This window comes from Dioscorea cayenensis, chromosome 3 (genome assembly GCF_009730915.1).
Source record: "Dioscorea cayenensis subsp. rotundata cultivar TDr96_F1 chromosome 3, TDr96_F1_v2_PseudoChromosome.rev07_lg8_w22 25.fasta, whole genome shotgun sequence".
NCBI classification, from domain to species: Eukaryota; Viridiplantae; Streptophyta; class Magnoliopsida; order Dioscoreales; family Dioscoreaceae; genus Dioscorea; species Dioscorea cayenensis.
This window is the reverse complement of record NC_052473.1, coordinates 10929361-10949324: the sequence shown is the minus strand read 5'-3', so window position 1 is coordinate 10949324 and position 19964 is coordinate 10929361. Positions and strand designations below refer to the sequence as shown.

Sequence of the window (19964 nt, the reverse complement as noted above, 5' to 3'; positions counted from 1 at the left end):
TCTGGGATGACTGTAGCGGAGGTGTTTCTACTGCATCATCGGCGTATGGGACACATTTCATTGCCTATTTGAGTCGGTTGTACCCTTCATTGTATGAAAGGACAAATAAAGAAAAGTTAGTTTATGATGCTTGTGAGTTAGGAAAACATACCAGAAGCTCTTATCATAGCTCTAGGAATAAGAATTCTAGGGCTTTTGATCTTATTCACTCTGATGTGTGGGGGCCTTGTTCGGCAAATACAATCAATGGTTATAGATATTTTGTGACTTTTATTGATTGTTTTTCTCGTGTCACTTGGTTGTATTTGATGAAAAATAAGAATGATGTACTTGCTTGTTTCAAAGACTTTCACAAGGCAATACAAACTTAATATGGCGCCGTGGTTAAGGTATTGAGATCCGATAATGGGACAAAGTACATTAACAAGGCATTTGGGGAGTACATGTCTACACAGGAGATACACCATCAGACTACTTGTCCATATACACCGGCACAGAATGGGGTAGCAGAACGGAAGAACAGACACCTTCTAGAGGTAGCCCGGTGTATGATGATATCGATGAATGTCCCAAATTATCTATGGGGGCAAGCGGTCTTGACAGCTGCTCAGCTGATCAACAGGATGCCCTGGAGAATATTGGATTTGAAATTTCCCTGTGAGATGTTGAAGGGTGAAAAAGGGGGGAGTTCTTCCGTTGAAAGTGTTTGGATGTGTGTTTTGTGAGAGACAACAGACCAACAGTGGGGAAGTTAGATCCTAGAGCAATCAAATGTGTTTTCGTAGGCTACTCAGCCACTCAAAAAGGGTATGTGTGTTGGAGCCCAAGAGAAAGACGATTGTTTGTAAGTATGGATGTGACTTTTCGTGAGTCTGAGTCATACTACCTCTTGAGAGTAACGTCACCCTTTGGTGAAACGCCAGATAGTGGAGAAATAGAGCGAGAGAGGGAGAAAAGCAGATTCAATTAGAGATGGGATCGGGTCCTGTTTAGAAGGAAAAATTAACTGAGGATGAGGCTGAAGAAGAGGCTGAAATAGAGGTGGCAGGAGAAGAAAGAAGAGAAAAACAAACTCATGGAGAGTTGAGAGTGTACCAAAGGAGGAGAAAGGTGAATATACCTATGCCTACAGTACCACTCGTGCCAAGTTCCTTGTCTCGGCCTTCTCCAACTCCTGAGACACCTACATCATCCACCACAAACCTAGGTGATATAATTCATCTCTTTCTCTCGTGACATTAAGGAGGACTTCTCGCAGCAATGCGGGAAATCCTCCTGATCGTTTTGGGTTTCCACAGAACATTGGCCAGTCTGTTCAATACTCTAATTTATCCACATATGGAGCATTCATTACATCTTTGGACATTGTCTCTATACCCAAGTGTTGGCAGGTAGCAAAGGACCCAAAGTGAAAGGCAGCTATGCAGGAAGAAATAAGGGCTCTAGACAAAAATCGCACATAGGAGTTAGTATCACTACCATCTGAGAAAAAGGCAGTTGGATGCAAGTGGGTCTTTACTGTGAAGCAGAATCCAGACAGGCAGGTTGAGCGCTACAAGGCACGCTTGGTGGCAAAAGGGTACAGCCATACCTATGGCATCGACTATGATGAAACCTTTGCACCTATAGCGAAGATGAGCACCGTCCGGACGTTAGTCTCGCTAGCAGTGAATGGTGGGTGGAAGCTACACCAGCTAGATGTGAAAAATGCATTTCTTCATGGGGATTTAGTAGAGGAGATGTACATAGATATACCAAGAGGATTTGGTACAGACCAGACACTGGGGAAGGTCTGCAGGTTGAAGAAATCTCTTTATGGCCTAAAGTAGTCCCCTCGAGCTTGGTTCGATAGGTTCAGGAAAGCTATGATAGATATGAGATACCAGCAGATCAACGCTGACCACACTGTGTTCTTTCGACGAAATAATGGTTGTGTTACTATACTTGCAGTATATGTGGATGACATGATCATCATAGGGGATGATGAGAAGCAGATTGCCAAACTCAAGGTGAGACTAGGCAAAGATTTGAGGTGAAGGATCTTGGTTTGCTTCGATATTTCCTTGGAATTGAGATAGCTCGAGGAGCGGAGGGAATGGTTCTCTCTCAAAGGAAGTATGCAATTGATCTTCTCACGGAGACAGGTATGTTGGGGTGTAAACCTACAGTTACACCGATCGACCAAGGATTCAAGCTGAGCGTAGAGGCCGGAGAACCAGTTGATCGCGAGAGATACCAGAGATTGGTAGGCAAGTTTATCTATCTGAGTCACACACGGACTGATATCTCTTTTGCAGTGAGCGTGGTGAGTCGCTACATGCATGACCCGAGGAAAGGTCATATGGATGCAGTGTACCAGATCCTGAGGTATTTGAAAAGTGCCCCTGGAAAAGGGCTGATATTTAGGAAGAATGGTCATGTGAGCATTAAGGGCTACTGTGACTCTGATTGGGCTAGCTGTTCCAAAGATAGGAGATCCACCTCGGGTTACTGCATCTTTGTAGGAGGCAACTTGGTCTCTTAGAAGAGTAAGAAGCAATCTTTGGTAGCAAGATCGACAGCGGAAGCAGAGTACAGAGATATAGCTTTGGGAGTTGCAGAGTTGTTATGGCTAAAAGGTATGTTGGTGGAGTTGAAGCTGGATCAAGAAGTCAGAATGAAGTTGTGGTGTGACAGCAAGTCAGCCATAAGCATTGCCAACAACCAAGTGCAACATGATAGGACCAAGCATATCGAGATCGATAGGTTCTTCATCAAAAAGAAGTTGAATAGTGGACTATTGGAGCTAGGCCATGTTTCAACCAAAGACCAAGCAGCAGATTGTCTAACGAAAAGGCTCAATTCGTCAGACTTAGCGAGAGGATGTGACAAGATGGGCTTAGTGGATATCTTTCGCCCATCTTAAGGGGGGACTGTTGAGATTTATTATATGTTTATATATTTTCAAGTTTTTGAGGGGCCTATGGGCAAATAGGTAACTATGAAATAGTCCAGGGTTGTTTTTATAAGAGTGAGGTGTAAGGCTCTATATAAGTCGAAAAATTTATCAATGAGAATGAACCAAATTAAAAACAATACCTTCATCTCAACAAACTTCAAGTCTTATCTTCTCCGGCCACCATCTCAAATCTTCTCATCTTCTCCGGCCATTATCTCATCAAACTTCCGGTCTTATCTTCTCCGGTCATCTCAATATCTCATCAAACTTCCAATCTTTTCTTCTCCGGCCATCATCGCATCAAACTTCCGGTCTCATCTTTTCCTGTCATCTCAAACCTTCATCTACAGTAACATGGTAAACAAGTGACAGACAAATAGTGATGTGCACAGTGGTGTCTACAATGGTGTGTACATTGGTGCCTACAATGACACAATGTCGGTCAACAGTACTAAAAAAAATGGCGATCCAATTCAGCCTTCTAACATAGTTCTTGGTAGTGGTGTTCTTCCTCACACGGATATTAGACTTAATGATCATAATTATCGTGAGTGAGCATTTTCGGTAAGCATGCTTTTGCGATCTGTTAGTCTCGTCTCTCATCTCATTAACGATCCACCTGATGAGGCCATGACTGCTGCAGCAGTTGTCAAGACTTGGCGGGTTGCTGATGATCGTGTCATGGGCATCTTGTACATGAGTACTGAAGTTTCTATCAGGATGAGCTTTGTTGATCATTTATCAACTAAATCAAATTTGGGACTATTTTCAATGGGGCTATCTACACACCAGTGAGGCCCTCCGATGCTCCTTGCTACAAAACCTGCATAATCTTCAGCAACTGGATCTATTAGTGGAGGAATTCTACACGGTCAGTTGGATGCTATGGTGTCAAAGGGATGCGACGGCTGCAAGAATTGTGCGTCAACGGAGAAACATGAACAGCAGACCCTCATGTTTCAATTTGTGATGCCCCTCTACTCCGAGTTTGAGAAGTATGCATTCAGCTTCTTGGACGTACCCTTTCCTACCTTTGCTGAAGCACTTACAGCTTTGATTGCCGAAAAGACACGTCTTCGTGCTCTTGCTACTACTTCAATGATCTCACACACTATTTTGGCGGCTCCTCATCGGACTAGAGTGTTCAAGGCTCCTTCCTCTGTAAACATTATCGTCTACACCCACTGCAAGAAGACAGGTCATCGTGCTCATAACTGTTCCAAGTTACATCCTGAGCAGTTTGTTGAGTTTCGGGTCAGGCGCTCCGCTGGATCTCGTCATGGAGTTGTTACTAGCGCTTCTTCTTGTTCTGATCCTCATGTCCACGCATCTAGATCCATTGCCTCCAATGTCTACATGAGGTACTAATGCTTCCTCTTGCGTCTTAGACTAGGGAGCTTCATTTCACATGACCTCCGATGGTTCTCAGCTCTCATCCTGCAGACCTGCTATTAATGGTATGTATATTCAAACCGCTGTGGAACTTTTTGTTCTATCACACATCAGGGAATTCTTACTACTCGATTTACTATTCCTGATGTGTCCCTCGTTCCTCAGCCGTCTATGAATCTCAAATCTGTTGGTCAACTCACCGACCTTCACTATTTTATTGGGTTTAATGATTCTTCCTGCTATATGCAGAACGGTCGAACCAAAACTGTAATTAGTACTGGCCATCGCCGTAGTGGTTCTGGCAGACTCTACGTTCTAGATCGTCTTTCTCTTTGTTTTCCTTCCATTACGCCCACGCTCTCTACTGTTCCTGCTTCTACGCTCCATGTTCAGGGATCTGCTTTTCCTACTTCTGCTAGTTTTCCCACAGTGGCATCATCGCCTAGGTCATTTATATGGCTCACGTTTGTCTTTTTTAGTTCATTAGGGTGCTTTAGGTCGTGTGTCTATTGATACTGGTTTTCATTGTTTGGGGGTTTAAGCTTGGCAAGCAACTACAACTCCCATATTTTTCCATCATTTCTAAGTTTAGTAGTCCTTTTGATTTAGTTCTTTTGATGTTTGGGGTCCTATGCCTTTTACTTCTAAGGGTGGTCACAAGTATTATATCATTTTCATTGATGATTACTCTATACATGAGTCTATTTCATAAAACATCGATCTCAGTTGTTATCTATCTATCAGTCTTTTGCTAGCACTGTTCATACTCAGTTTTCTACTGTCATTCGTGTTTTTCACTCTGATTCTGGGGGAGAGTATTTGTCCACTGTTTTTGTGAATTTCTCTCATTTAAGGGTACTCTTCCTTAACCTTCTTATCCTAGTGCTCATCAGTAGAATAGGATCGCTAAACGTAAGCATTGTCACATGATTGAGACTACTCGAACTCTTTTGATTTCGTCTTTTGTACCAGCTCATTTCTGGGTTGAGGCAATTTCCATGGCAGTTTATCTCATTAACATGCAGCCATCCTCCTCTCTTCAGGGTAAATGTCCTAGAGAAATCTTGTTCGATTCTCCTCGTTATGATCATTTTTGAGTCTTTGGTTGTCTGTTATGTCTTACTTACACCTCATTAATATATCAAGTTAACAGCTCAGTCGATTGAGTGCCTTTCTTGGGTATAGTCTTGAGCATAACGGCTATCGTTGATATAACCCTTCTGTACGTCGCATTTGCATATCTCATGATGTCACTTTTGATGAGAGTCGTCCTTGTTTCTACTCTTCTACTACTCAACCTCCCTCTCTTTCTTCCACAGAGTATTTCGTTTCTTCAACTTCCTCCTTTGGAATTGGTTCCTACCATAGAGTCTTTCATTGTTCCTTCTTCACCTCCTACTCCACCTCCAGCTCCATCTTCCGTTATACCAGCTTTATTTTCTGTTATACCTCCACCCTCAGCTTCCAACACTTATCCTTTTTCACTATCGTCATCGGCCTAAAGTTCCTCATGATCCCTAGTTCTCTATTCCTGCTCATTTCGATACTCTGGCCAGTACCACTAATGCAACGTCTGATGGTCTATTACCTGCCTCGACATCTCAGTATGACCTTCATTATTGTACTACTATTTCTGCACCTAGCAAATATGGTTTCTTACTGCTAGCGCTGTATATGAGCACAGCACTTATCAGGATGCAACCAGTATCCCTGAGTAGCAATTGGCTATGCCTAAGGAGCTTTCAACTTTGGAAAAGACAGACAATTGGGATCTTGTTTCTCTACCTGCTCAAGCCATTCCTATTACATGCAAGTGGGTGTATAAGGTCAAGATGAAGTTTGATGGTTCAGTGGAACGCTATAAGGCTTGTCTTGTGGCTCATGCTTTTCAGCAGGCACATGGTCGTGGTGATTATGATGAGACTTTTGCTTCTGTGGCTCATCTGACTACAATTCGCACTCTGATTACTGTGGCTATTCTTCGCTCTTGGACTCTTTCCAATGGATGTGAAGAATGCTTTTCTTCGCAGTGATCTACATGAGGTATATATGCATCCATCCCCTGGGCATTAAGACATCTGAAGGTTATGTTTATCGCCTTTGCCATGCTCTTTATAGTCTCAAGCAAGCTCCACGTGCTTGGTTTGAGCAATTTTGTTCTGTGGTGCGTGTAGCTGGTTTATCGCCAGTAGTTTATGATGTCAGTTTTAGGACCTCTCAACTATTTTTTGGGGATCAAGGTGACTTCCTCCGATGATGGTTACTATATTTCTCAGCATCAATATATTCAGGATCTTATTGTACGCTCTGGCCTTACTGATTAATGGACTGCAGCTACACCCATGGAGCTTCATGTTCATCTGTATCCCACGGATGGCACAACACTAGAGGATCCTTCTGGCTATCGTCATATTATGGGCAATCTTATCTATCTTACCATCACCATGCCTTATATTGCTCATGTTGTTCATGTGTTGAGCCAGTTTGATACTACTACTTCAGTTCACTACGGCCATTTACTTCATGTGTTGCGTTATCTAAGAGGGACAACATCTCGATGTCTATTCTATGCCCATTCCAGTCCGCTTCAGCTTCACGCTTATACGGATTCCACCTGGGTGAGTGACCTTGTTGGCCGCCGGTCCATCATTGGCTATTGCATATTTTTTGACACTTCTATTCTTGCATGGAAGTCCATGAAACAGACTGCGGTGTCACATTCTAGCACTGAGGCGGAGCTTCGGGCTCTTGCTACTACCATATCTGAAATTATATGGTTTCGTTAGTTGTTGTCTGAATTTGGTGTCTCATGTAATACACTCCTATTCTTCTCTGTGACAACACCGGTGCTATACAAATTGCCAATGACCCCGTGAAGCATGAATTGACCATGTATATTGGTGTTGATGCGTCTTTCACATGTTCACTTTGTCACACATTGTCAGCAGTCGACCATTGCTCTTCAATATATGCCGTCTGAGTCTCAAGTTGTCGATTTCTTCACCAAGGCCCAGACTTGAGAACACTGGTTCCATCTTCTCAAACTGTGTCTTAGATCCACCTGATCCACCTTGAATTTGAAGAGGGGTGTTAAACATATAAAGCTCATTACTATTTACTCTAGCATCTATTTATATATTTGTAAACAATGTGAGATAAACATGATCATTCTTTCTTCATCTATTCATTCTAATAGTCCCAATCAAATAGGTTTGGTAAATATTTACCATAAAGCCCATGATTGCTTATTGAAAGAAGTGAAAACAGAATTCTACTACATGGAAGTATAGTGCACAAGAAAGTTGATATGAGTCAAATTTGTGACTTGTCATTTGCTCTATTTGGGCTAATGATGGTTTAGGTAAGTGCAAATGTGATGAGATGAGATTTCTTGATAATGGTTAAGAGATGGTATAGTTGGCAAGGTTACCTTCAAAATTCTAGAGATATTTTATTACTGATGTGTTGGATCCAGCGACAACATATTACTAAAATACTGCAAAATAATCATACTCAAAAAGATCCAACTAGTTGCATGAAGTACATTAGAATCAACCACCAATATTTTGCAAACACAATGATGAATAAGAAAGTGGTTCTAGAACACATCTCTACAGGAGTTGGTTTCTTATGGAGAACAAAGTCAGACATGTACATATAGCTGATGCTACAATGGCATAACTACAAGTGTTTGATGGTTAAAAAGGATTGATCACATGATACTCTTATCATTTGTGCAGCCAGCTATAGCATGAGTGATTTTTAAGGTATTAGCACAATTAGTATGTATATAGTTGGATATAAAATATGATCACGAGAAAAGTCACCACTTGCTTTGTTGATGGTAAAATGTGAGATATGAGGCATACTGCTTGGGTTAGAACTAAAATGAGATCTTAGATGCCACTGAGTATACAGATAACCTGGCAAACCGCCTGGGTTGTAAAGCTAGCTTTGAGACCATTATTGGATATTTGAGATAATGGCCATTTAGGAAACTGAGGCAAGTCATTTGGACGGTGACTAAACTACATCTATAGAAGAATGGGGATATAGTGGCATAGACTCTTAATTGATGAGATTTTCAGCAGAGATGCCAACAAGGCAGGGATGGACATACCTACCCCAGCCTATTCCCCAACTCCCAAGATCTCTGATAAGAACTCATACTTAAAACCCATCCCCATCCCATCCTCAATCCATTCCTTCAATTCTTTGACTAGTTTAAACCAACTACAAAAAATTACAACAGACACTAAAGCATACAAACAAAGTTCATAATTTAAACAATTACTTCCAAATGAAACCTTAAAGATAAATTACATTCATTGCAAATAATATGTCAAGAAGAATCTCATTGTTATGCTTAACCATATAATATCTATAGATCAACCACTTAAAGGGATAAGTGAACAAAACCATGCTTCTTTGCATGGTGAATTCTTGCGAACGTTTAAGAGATTCCAAAAACAGTATTTTTTATGTCCTTTGACCATGTAATGAGAACAAAAGCTTACTCGTACCGGCAAGAGTTTGATGCTTCAAACAATGGCATAGGTTAGTTAAGATCAATGACTAATATCTAATACTACTGAGATACAAATAAAGGGTAACCATATCCGTCTATCCTTAATCCCTGTAGATAAATAGATCCTCATTGCATTAGTCTTAAAAGACAAAAGCAAGTCCCTTAGGTGTTTGACGGTATATGTGATATGAAAAGTGGGTGTCTTTTGATGCACTTCTTTCCCTTCTATAAGGAAGATCACAAAAACGTTAGAAACAGCCAAAACGTGTCATCATTTGGGAATCCTCACACATGGACTTTTTTATTTAGGTCATACTCATGGGTTTTTATTATTATTCAAGATTATATATTAGAACTATTAAAATAGTATTACTAATAATTATAGTCATTTCAGTGTTCATCTCTTATCATGTGTTTATCCTAATTTGAGTTTACAAGAGTAATAATATTTTTTGAGGGTATGTAGTAACCCTAATCTTTCTCCTCTCTTTGTGAGGGTGTGGTGGTTCTATTTGCCATTTTGAACACTAATTTCATGTTTATAAATTCATTGTGGAAGATTGTTTAGGATCAGAGCTATCTACAGATAATCGCTTATTTTCAGAAACTGCTAGCGGATTTTCAGGAATTATGCTAACTAATTTCAGTGATCAAATCACCATGAATTGTGCCTAATTTTATGGGGTAGATTGACAGTCATATATATTTTAGATTTGACTTCTTTTAACAGCTACAAAGTTATTTCTTTAGGGAGTGGTATGTCTATAAAAGGATGAATATTTCCTTCTTACAATATAATTGGAGTGAAAAATCCTTTTTTCTCATAGCCAAAAATTCAGCATTGTATCAGAGCTGGATTTTTAAGTTCGAAAGCTATCTATTATGGCACTTGACACTCACAACATAGATGCATATTTCCTTCTTCTTACAATACAATTGGAGTGAAAAATCCTTTCTTCTCATAGCCAAAACTTCAGCATTGTATCAGAGCTGGATTTTTAAGTTCTAAAGCTATCTATTATGGCACCTGGCACTCACAGCATAGATGCTTTTGAAGTGACATCCATCCACGAAAATCACATCATTTAGACTTTGGCGGCCTGTCATGGCTCCTCAGAAAATTTGCCTTTCTCATAATAGGGCATTACAGGGCATAAACCGAGTCGGAACAATTATCTCTAATGATCACTATCTGTCATGATGTATATTTATGGCAAAGGAAAAGACGAGTACCGGACTGTGCAATAGTTCCTCTACAGCCTGAAGATTCTGCATTCGAAACCTTGAAAATACAAAGTAATATGGTGATGTCTTGGTTGATAAATTCTATACCTAATGAAATCAGAGAAAACTTTATCCTCTATAGCATGGCTCATGAGATATGCGAGGCAATAAGGGAATTTTGTTCAGCAAAGAGAACACTTTTGAAATTTTTGAGGTGGGAACAATTCTTCATGATCTTAGCTAGGAAGATCTTTTAGTCACACAATATTACAACCAACTCTCAAGCCAATGGCAGCGTTTCGATGTGTTTGAAGAGCAACGTTGGAGGTGTCTTGAAGCTACAAATGTCTTTAGGGAATTTGTTAAGGAGAAGAATAGAGTATTTAAATTTCTTATGGGTCTCAATAAAAACCTCCATGAAGTTCGGGAAAGAATTTTAGCAACAAAATCCATGCCAAGTTTATGAGAAGCTTTTTCAGAGATACAAAGGGAAGAAAGCAACAAGAAAGTGATGCTTGGAGAACTGTCTACTATAACAGTCTTCCAAACCTATGCACTAGCAGCACAAACTTTATCACGAGAAACTCATCCTACCAATGAAAACTGCCAAAGAAAGGGAGATTATGGTGTGACCACTACAAACAAAAAAATTAAAAAATTAAAAAATTAAATAAAATCTGGTCATTCTCATGAGACATGTTGGTAAATCCATGAAAACCCTCCGAAATGGAAACCATCCAGATTTGTTGGGGATAAAAATACTAAAGGGATCATGCAGCTGTTGAAGGAAGGTCCTCTAATGTTGATTCAAGCCCTTTTACAACGAAGCAGTGGGAAGTGTTGCAGAAATTTTTTACAAATCAAAAAACTGCAGCCATAACTCCTACTACTAGTTCATTGGCTCTAAAAAGATAATTACCTAAATGGCCTAAGTGTTGCTTCAAAAAACTTTAAGTCCTTGGATTGTAGATTCCAGGGCATCTAATCATATGACAAGAAATGCTGCATATACCCAAAATTACAAGCCATGTTAGCAAAATTTTACACTGAAAATAACTGCTGAATCTTTGTCTAAAGTGGTAGGAACAAGTTCAGTGACTATTTCAGAGGACCTACCCTGCACACTATTCTTTATATCCCAGACCTTGACTGTAATTTACTTTCTATTAGCCAGCTCACACAAAAACGGCGATGTGTTAATAAATTTTATCTTAATCTTTGTGAATTTCAGGATTTTAGTTCAGGGACGATTGACAATTTTAAGGCATATGCAGATCTGTTCCTCATGGAAGTTGATTCTTTACTTGTTAGAGACAAATTCCATACTGCTTGCATTACCTCATCCAATTGTCCAAAAGGTAAACTTATTTCTTCTCCTAAGGTGATCCAATTATGTTATGGCACTATCACCTTAGTAATCCTAATTTTCTGTAACTACATAGGATATTTCCATTATTGTTTAAGAATAAAAGCCCAAACATCCTTTCAATGTGAAGTGTGACAATTCTCAAACATATTCGTAATATTTATTCTAGTCTCCCATATAAATCCTCCTGTACTTTTTCCATGATTCAAAGTGAAATCTGGGGTCCATCAAAAGAGAAAAATAGCATTGGGACTCAATGGTTCATATCTTTTGTAGACAATCATACTGGAATCACTTGATTGTTCCTTAGAAAATTCAGAAGTTGAGTAAATCTCAAACAATTCCACATCATAATACAAACCCAATTTCCCACAAAAATTCAAACTGATAATGCCAAAAAGTGCTATGCATCTTCCCTTAAAAATTAATTAAAAGAGCAAGGAATAGTTCATATAAGTTCATGTGTGGATACACCACAACAATTGGGAAAAATAGACACCTTGAAGTTGCTCCTTGATGTTCACCACTCATGTACCTAAATTTCTTTGGGGGAAGCAGTTTTGACCACTGCCTACTTATCAATAGAATGACATCTAGACTTCTGAATTTCCAAACACGTTATGAACTTCTACTTAAATTCTATCCTTATACTCCTTTTATTCATGCTTTATCTGAAAAAGTTTTCGGGTGTACTACTTTTTTCCACATTTCCACACATAATAGAAGTAAACTTGATCTGAAAGCTCTCAAATGTGTCTTTATTGGTTACTCCTCATATAAAAAAGGTACAAGTGCTATTCATCTATTAATCGAAAATTCTATTACACCATGGATGTTACATTCTGTGAGGAACAACCCTTACCACAAAACTAATATTAGGTGGGAGACGAAGAAATGAATATCAACTTTGGGACATTGACACACTCGAATCAACCTATGCTCCTACTATTGAACCTGCTGAACAATTATCAAAAATAGCCATAAAACCAACTAAAACCCCACTGAAACCACTGAAAAACTCACTAAGCAACCGACAGGAGACACAACTTATTTCTACTTCCCAACACCACAAAAATTCAGCCCTATCCAATCCGTAGAACCATCGAAATTCCAAGTCCACACAAGGACAATGAGGGATGACTTGCAGCAGCCTAAACAAGGCCTTAAGTCCAGACTCAAATTCTTCACATTCATCCAGTAATGATACTTGGGATATGCTTGATGATAGACCTATTGCCTTGAAGAAAGGGAAAAAGATATGTAGAAATCATCCTATCTATAATTTTTCTTACTTATAGAGAGTTGTCTCCTAATCATCAACCAAGATAACGTACAAAGAGGGTAATAATCTTGTTTGGGTACTAAACTATACCCATATTTCAAAACGGATACCGCATTTCAATTTGTTTCTTTTCGGATACTACACTTCGATTTCTGTTCAACGGGAGGATACCTGCGCGTTTCCGATGGGAATAAGTAACGTGGACGCCGGATTAATGATGTGGCGAGCGTTTTGGCAGGTCATTTGCTGACGTGGACCACCAGTTATTATTTTTTAATGCACATCACCAAACATAAGCCACGTCATTTAAAAAAAGGGCCACGTCATCATCATCTTCTTCATCCCTCTTCTCCCAAGCTGGAATTTCTCTTCTTCTTTGTCATCTTCATCTTCTTCTTCTGCTGCTATTGCAGCTTCTACTGTTGCTTTTCTCCTTCGTCTTCTTCTTCTTCTTCTTCTTGTCCCATCCTTCTTCATCTTTTCCTTCAAACCAGGTGTTTGCAATAAGAAGAAGAAGAAGAAGAAGAAGAAGGAGGAGGAGGAGGAGAGCAACAATAGAAGCTGCAACAGCAGCAGAAGAAGAAGATGAAGAAGACGAAGAAGAAGTGGAATTCCAGCTAGGGAGAAAAGGGATGAAGAGGCTGATGATGACGTGGCCCTTTTTTTTAAATGACGTGGCTTATGTTTGGTGACGTGTATTAAAAACTAATAACTGGCGGTCTACGTCAGCTAATAACCTGTCAAAACACTCGCCACGTCGTTAACCCGGTGTCCACATCAACTTATTCCCATCGGAAACGCGCAGGTATCCTCCCGCTGAACAGAAATCAAAGTGTAGTATCCGAAAAGAAACAAATTGAAATGCGGTGTCCGTTTTGAAATATGGGTATCGTTTAGTACCCAAATAAGATTATTACCCCATACAAAGACCATGCTCTATAAGTGAAGCTCTTAAAGTTCCTAAATGGAGGGTAGCAGTTCAAAAAGAAATTTAAGCTCTAGAAAAGAATGAAACATGGACAATGCCAAATCTACCAACAAAAAAAAAAAAAAAATTCTAGTTGGATGTAAATGGATCTTCACTATCAAGCATAATGCAAATGGGCGTGTTAATAGATTCAAGGATAAACTACATATTTAGTCACTAAACTATTCACGTTTTCGTAATCTGGTCACTAAACAAAAAAAAAATTTAATTGGGTCACTAACGTTGGTATTTCATTCCAATCAAGTCACACCACAACGCCGTTACCCTGATACTGAGCTGCCGTGCCACGTCACCTGACACGTGTCAGATTTTTTCTTAAATTGTTGACATGGCATTCCACTTCAGCATTGAGCTTCAAATGAAGATTTGATTGGCTCCAAACTCATCATACTTTCCCAATTCCTTAGGGGAAAAAGAAAAATGTTCAAGGTTGCTCTTCTTGGCCCTCACTGTTTGGTTCAAGAAATAGCAAGAAGTTTAGGGTTTCTCTCACGAGGATTTCGTGGCGGATGGAAGACGATGTCGAAGCTAAGCTCCAAGACGTCCAAGGTATGGATCCCAATAATAAGAAATCTTCAGGTTCTCAGTGTACTTTTTTGGAAGAATTTTAGAGTTCTTGACTTGGATTCTTGCTTCTAATTGTGTTCTTGACATGAATATGATGGACTCTTAGTCACTAAAGGGTTTATGAGTTCATTCTTGAATGATCGTTGTAGAGTTTAATTCGCTTTTCTTGAATGTTTTGTCGTTCTTGATCATATTCTCTTTTGAATTTAAATTGATCCAATGCTATGGTAATTGGTATCTTTCTATCAAATTTATTTGATTTCTTGATGAATTTTTGGGTTGTTGATGTGATTTCTTGCTTCTGAGTGGATGATTAACGTGGATCCCTTTTTAAAATAATCTTATTTTGTGGTCAAGATGTTGAGATCCATATCAAGAAAAGCATCCATGATTTAAGACATTCTAATTATTATTGTTATTAAACTAATAAGATGTGTGTTTTTATTCTCAAGGCACTAAGCACTTGTATTGGTCAGGGTGCATGGAATGGAAATTTAAAGCTTTTAATCACAATTAGACTACTAGCGATGTCACTATAATTAAGCATATAATTAAATAATTAATTAATTAATTAATGAAAAATGGTGCTCACTAATGCAAGCCTTTAATGATGGTGTTTAACAGTAAAATGGAGCACTAAGTAGCATTAACCCTTTCGAATATGGCTCTTTCCTTCAACTTATCATACTTAATTGCATCATCATCTCTTGAAAAGAAAGTCTTATAATTAAGTCATTGTGTGTTGATTAGTGTAACTATGAGATTGAGACATTTCCCATTTGTAGTTGTACCAATATATATATACTTAAAAAAGTAATACTATGAATACTATATATATCTAATGCTAATCAAATATATATATAGTTCATTGAGTTCACGTTTCATTAAGTAAAACAGATATTGTGCATATATATATATCTCATTTGATTTCATATACTTAATGAAAATAAGAAAAGAAAATAAAGTTAGCCAAACAATTAATAAAGACATGCATAGAAGGAAGAAGACATGAACAAGATATTGTAATTGTTTAGTTTGATTTGATGATAACACAAGCATTAATATTAATCATTTTGATTAAAACCTAAATCAAGATACATCAAAATATGAATATATCTGAATATATGTTTGATGTTAAACGCTTGATGCTCTTGGAACCTACTGCAAATGCTTTGTCCATTAAGAGATAATAAGTTTTGTAATTAATTTCTCATAGGCACCTACTGCAAATAGCAATATGTCAAGCCAACAACCTATCAAATCTGTTAGGTGGATGCCCACTGTAAATCAAGATATCATATCTTCTCAAAGTGAAAGACCAGAGGTAATTTCCACTAAACTTGTGAATAATCTCAATATTTTCTTCAAATATGGTGTTGCTTTTTTTCTTCTTGTAGGATGTTACATTTTTCTCTTTATGTGTTATGTTGTAATTTGTATTTATAATATTGAATGAATATGTTAATCTTCAACCTTTGTCAGATGCTGAATTTTTTCCTCTTAATTCAGGGACCTTGTCCAACTAGGCAGAATATGTCAAGCCAACAACCTATCGGAACTGTTAGGTGGATGGCAACTACAAGGACTTCTTAATTTAGGATTTTTTTTTAATATTTAACTTAGAATTATTAGTCTTGTACAATATTCAAAACATGGATGGCATCTTGTAGATTCCTAATCAAGCTGTAAATCAAGGTGGTCTATCTTCTCAAAGTGAAACGATACAATCGGATGCAAGGCCAAAGGTAATTCCAACTAAGCTTGTGCATAGTATCAAGGATTTTTTTTCTGTGTTGTGTTGTGATTAATAATTATAATCTTGGTTTGCATGTTCTAACCCAAAATCTTGAATGAGAATTGTTAATTATAATCTTATTTTGCATGTTCAAACCTATAATCTTGAATGAAAATGTTAATTATAATTCACAATGGGTATAAGGCAAGAGTACTATAAGCTTTTTTTGTGCTTAATGATTTCTTTTGTACAGGTTTCTTCTCAAGTGCTTATTAACACACAAAATTCTTGTATCAATGCAACCATTTCTGCAAATACCCAACCACATAGACCACATGGAAGGCCAGTGGCATCAAGGTATATGGGAGATTCAACAAAAAATGGAATTGCAGCCAAGGGGACAAGGCAAATATCAAGCCATGATGGAAATGCTCAGCAACATAAAGAGATAGCATCAAATAGGAGACATGAAAAGAAGGACTGTTATTGGCGAGGTTGCCCTAATTGTGTAAACATCACCTAAGTTTTGTGTTCTTCTGTAATAGCTCAGAATGCCAAAATGGGTTGGCAATTTTTGTTGTGTTTAGCAACTAGAAACTCATGTATGTTTTTATGTTATGTTATGTTAGTGGTGTTTTTGGGAGAAAATACTAGTGTTTTGTTATGTTACATATAGATGTTGCTTTTTGAATAATGTTTCACTAGTGTTTTGTTTTGTTATGTCACTGGTGTTTTGTTTTGTTATTGTTAGATTTTATATTTTTGGTACTAGTGGGCCCTATATGGCTCTATATAGGCTTAGGAGTCTTACACCAAAAAGTCTCAAGACTTAGTGGCTCAACCTCTATACCTATATATAAACCCATTACACTTCTCTTACACAACTGATGTGGTACTATATTTCCAACACCCTCCCTCAAGTTCAACTCGGTCGAACTTGCACAGACTTGTACACCAGAGGTCTATTTACATGGACTTGTACACTACTTGTGTCTGAAAGGTCCTACACACATGGAGGTCATACACACATGGACTTGTACCACATCAGTAGCTCCACTATATTTCTCTGATACTATGTTAGATTTTATATTTTTGGTACTAGTGGGCCCTATATGGGCTCTATATAGGCTTAGGAGTCTTACACCAAAAAGTCTCAAGACTTAGTGGCTCAACCTCTATACCTATATATAAACCCATTACACTTCTATTACACAACTGATGTGGTACTATATTTCCAACAGTTATGTTGCTTTTCATTTAAAGAACAAATGCACAAGATACTAAAATAATCTACATATTTAGTCACTAAACTATTCGTGTTTTCCTAATCTAGTAACCAAACTAAAAAAAAATTCAATTGGATCATTGCTGAAGTGGAATGCCACGTCAACAACTAAAGAAAAATCTGACACGTGTCAGGTTACGTGGCGCGCCAGCTCAGCATCAGGGTAACGGCGTTGTGGCGAGTGACTTGATTGGAATGAAATACTAACGTTAGTGACCCAATTGAAATTTTTTTTTGTTTAGTGACCAGATTAAGGAAAAACACGAATAGTTTAGTGACTAAATATGTAGTTTACCCTAGATTCAAAGCAAGGCTAGTAATAAAGGTATTCACTCAATCATATGGAATTGATTGTTTGGAAACCTTTGCTCCATTGGCCAAGCTGAATACAATAAAAGATGATAGAAGGAAAAAGACAATCAAGAACACTATGAAGAATGATTCTGAAAAATTGTCATTGTTTGTTTTGTTTATAAAAATTTACCAAGGTTGTCAAGGCATTTGGGTATACACAATGTTAGACATATCATACAATGTTCATCAAATTTGCACCTACAGGTAAGCGGGCAATACTAATAGTCTATGGTGATTACATTATTTTAAGAGGAGATGATTGTGATGAAATTCACAAGCTAAAGGATTTCTTGGCAAAAGACTAAAATCAAAGATCTAAGAAAACTCAAATACTTCCTTGTAATGGAGATTGCCAGATAAAGGAAAGGTATATCCATCTCTTAAAGAAAAAATGTACTAGAGCCTCTATAGGAAACAAAAATGTTAGGATGCAAACCTACCGATACTCCCATTGATCCAAATTCAAAGTTGGGACCAAAGAAGATCGTGCTCCCATTGATAAAAGGAAGATATCAATGATTAGTAGGCAAGCTAGTTTCTTTATCCCACACAAGACCAGATATCTACTTTGCTATTAGTATGGTAAGCCAGTTCATGAATAATCCCACAAAAGAACACCTAAAGACAGTCTACATAATTCTAAGATACCTCAAAATATCACCTGGTCAAGGATTATTGTTCCAAAAAACAACAATCAGACTGGGTTGGGTCAATAATTGTTAGAAGATCTACATCACGATATTGCACTTTTGTTTGGAGAAATTAGGTCACTTAGAGAAGTCAGAAACAGTCAGTGGTGGCTTGGAGTAGTGCGTAAGCTGAATTCAGAGCTTTGGCATTAGGGATATGTGAAAAAATGTGGCTAAAGAGAAAAATAGCTAGGCTATGATTTCAAGATTCACAATCAATAAACACCTTGTGTGACAACCAATAAGCTGTTAGTATTGCCAAAAACCCAGTGCAGAATGATAGAACAAAACATGTCAAAATTGATCAACACTTTATTAAGGAAAAGATTGAACTGAGTTAATATCACTAAATTTTGTATGCACAAGTCATCAGATTGCAAATATCTTAACTAAGGTTGTTCCACGAAAAATTGTTTGATGAATTAAAATCCAAGCTAGGTATGTTTCATATCTACAACCTAGCTTGAGGGGAAGTGTGGAAAACTGTTCACGATTAGAGATATGTACAGAAAGTCACTTATTTTCAGGAAATTACTAGCGGATATGCAGGACTTACGCTGGCTGATTTAAGGGATCAAACAACCATTTATTGTGTCAAATTTTCTGTGGTAGATTGACAGCCTTATATATTTTAGATCTGACTTCTTTTAATAGCTATAAAGTTATTTTTTTAGGGAGTGGTGTGCCTATAAAAGGGTGTATTTCTTTTCTTCTCACGGGCAAAAATTTACCATCCATCAATAGTTCATGGTTCTTTTCTTTGAGTAGTTGCTTGGTTTGCTTTACATCTAATAGGAATAAGATAAAAGCATGCATAATATTAAAAAAAATGTAATGATGAAGAGCTGAATAATAATTAAATACATACCTTAGAAATATGGGCTATAGGGGATTTATTAAAAAAAAGTTCCAAGTGTTCTAATGAAGCAGCCTCTGAAAATAATTTCTTTCCTTGCATCCCATAAGACTCGAAATAGCACCAATCGGGGATATCTGTGGTACCAACCATTAATGCAAGATTACACACTGGGTTTCTGACAGCTACAGCAGCAAACCTATCTGGAGCCTACAATGAAACTTAAGGTAAATACCTCTCATTGCATCAAATTAAATGATTTTGCAATAAAAATGAAATTGGTAAGATCTCAAACTGTATAGGGCACGAAAGAAACTACAAACTTTATAAGGTCAATGAAATTGATAGCTCTAGGAAGTATAACAAAAAAGGGTTGTGTTAGATTTTATATTTTGGTACTAGTGGATCCTATATGAACTCTATATAGGCTTAGGGGTCTTACACAAAAAAATCTCAAGACTTAATGGCTCAACCCCTATACCTATATAAACCCATTACACATCTATCACACAACGAATGTGAGACTATATTTCTAACACCCTCCCTCAAGTTCAACTTGGTTATTTTATGTTATTTTATTTTTTTTCAGTTTAAACTTACTCAGACTTGTATACCAGAGGTCTGTTTTTACCAAGACTTGTACATTACTTTGTGTCTCAGAGGTCCTACACATACGGACTTGTACACCACTTGTGTTTCAGAAGTCCTTTTTTTAAAAATATATATATATATATATTGGGCTTCACTATATTGCTCTAAT

The 19964-nt window shown here is 37.8% G+C and overlaps 1 protein-coding gene across 2 annotated transcripts in view; it reads right to left on the bottom strand.

Annotated features, from left to right (window-relative positions):
• The window catches only part of LOC120251597 (acylamino-acid-releasing enzyme 1), a 36197-nt gene that overhangs the window by 6058 nt on the left and 10175 nt on the right, over positions 1-19964 (bottom strand). For both annotated transcript variants that reach the window (XM_039260177.1, XM_039260185.1), the window contains exon 15: positions 19217-19414. In XM_039260177.1, coding sequence (XP_039116111.1) covers positions 19217-19414 — 198 coding nt within the window. The remainder of the gene's footprint in view (positions 1-19216; positions 19415-19964) is intronic.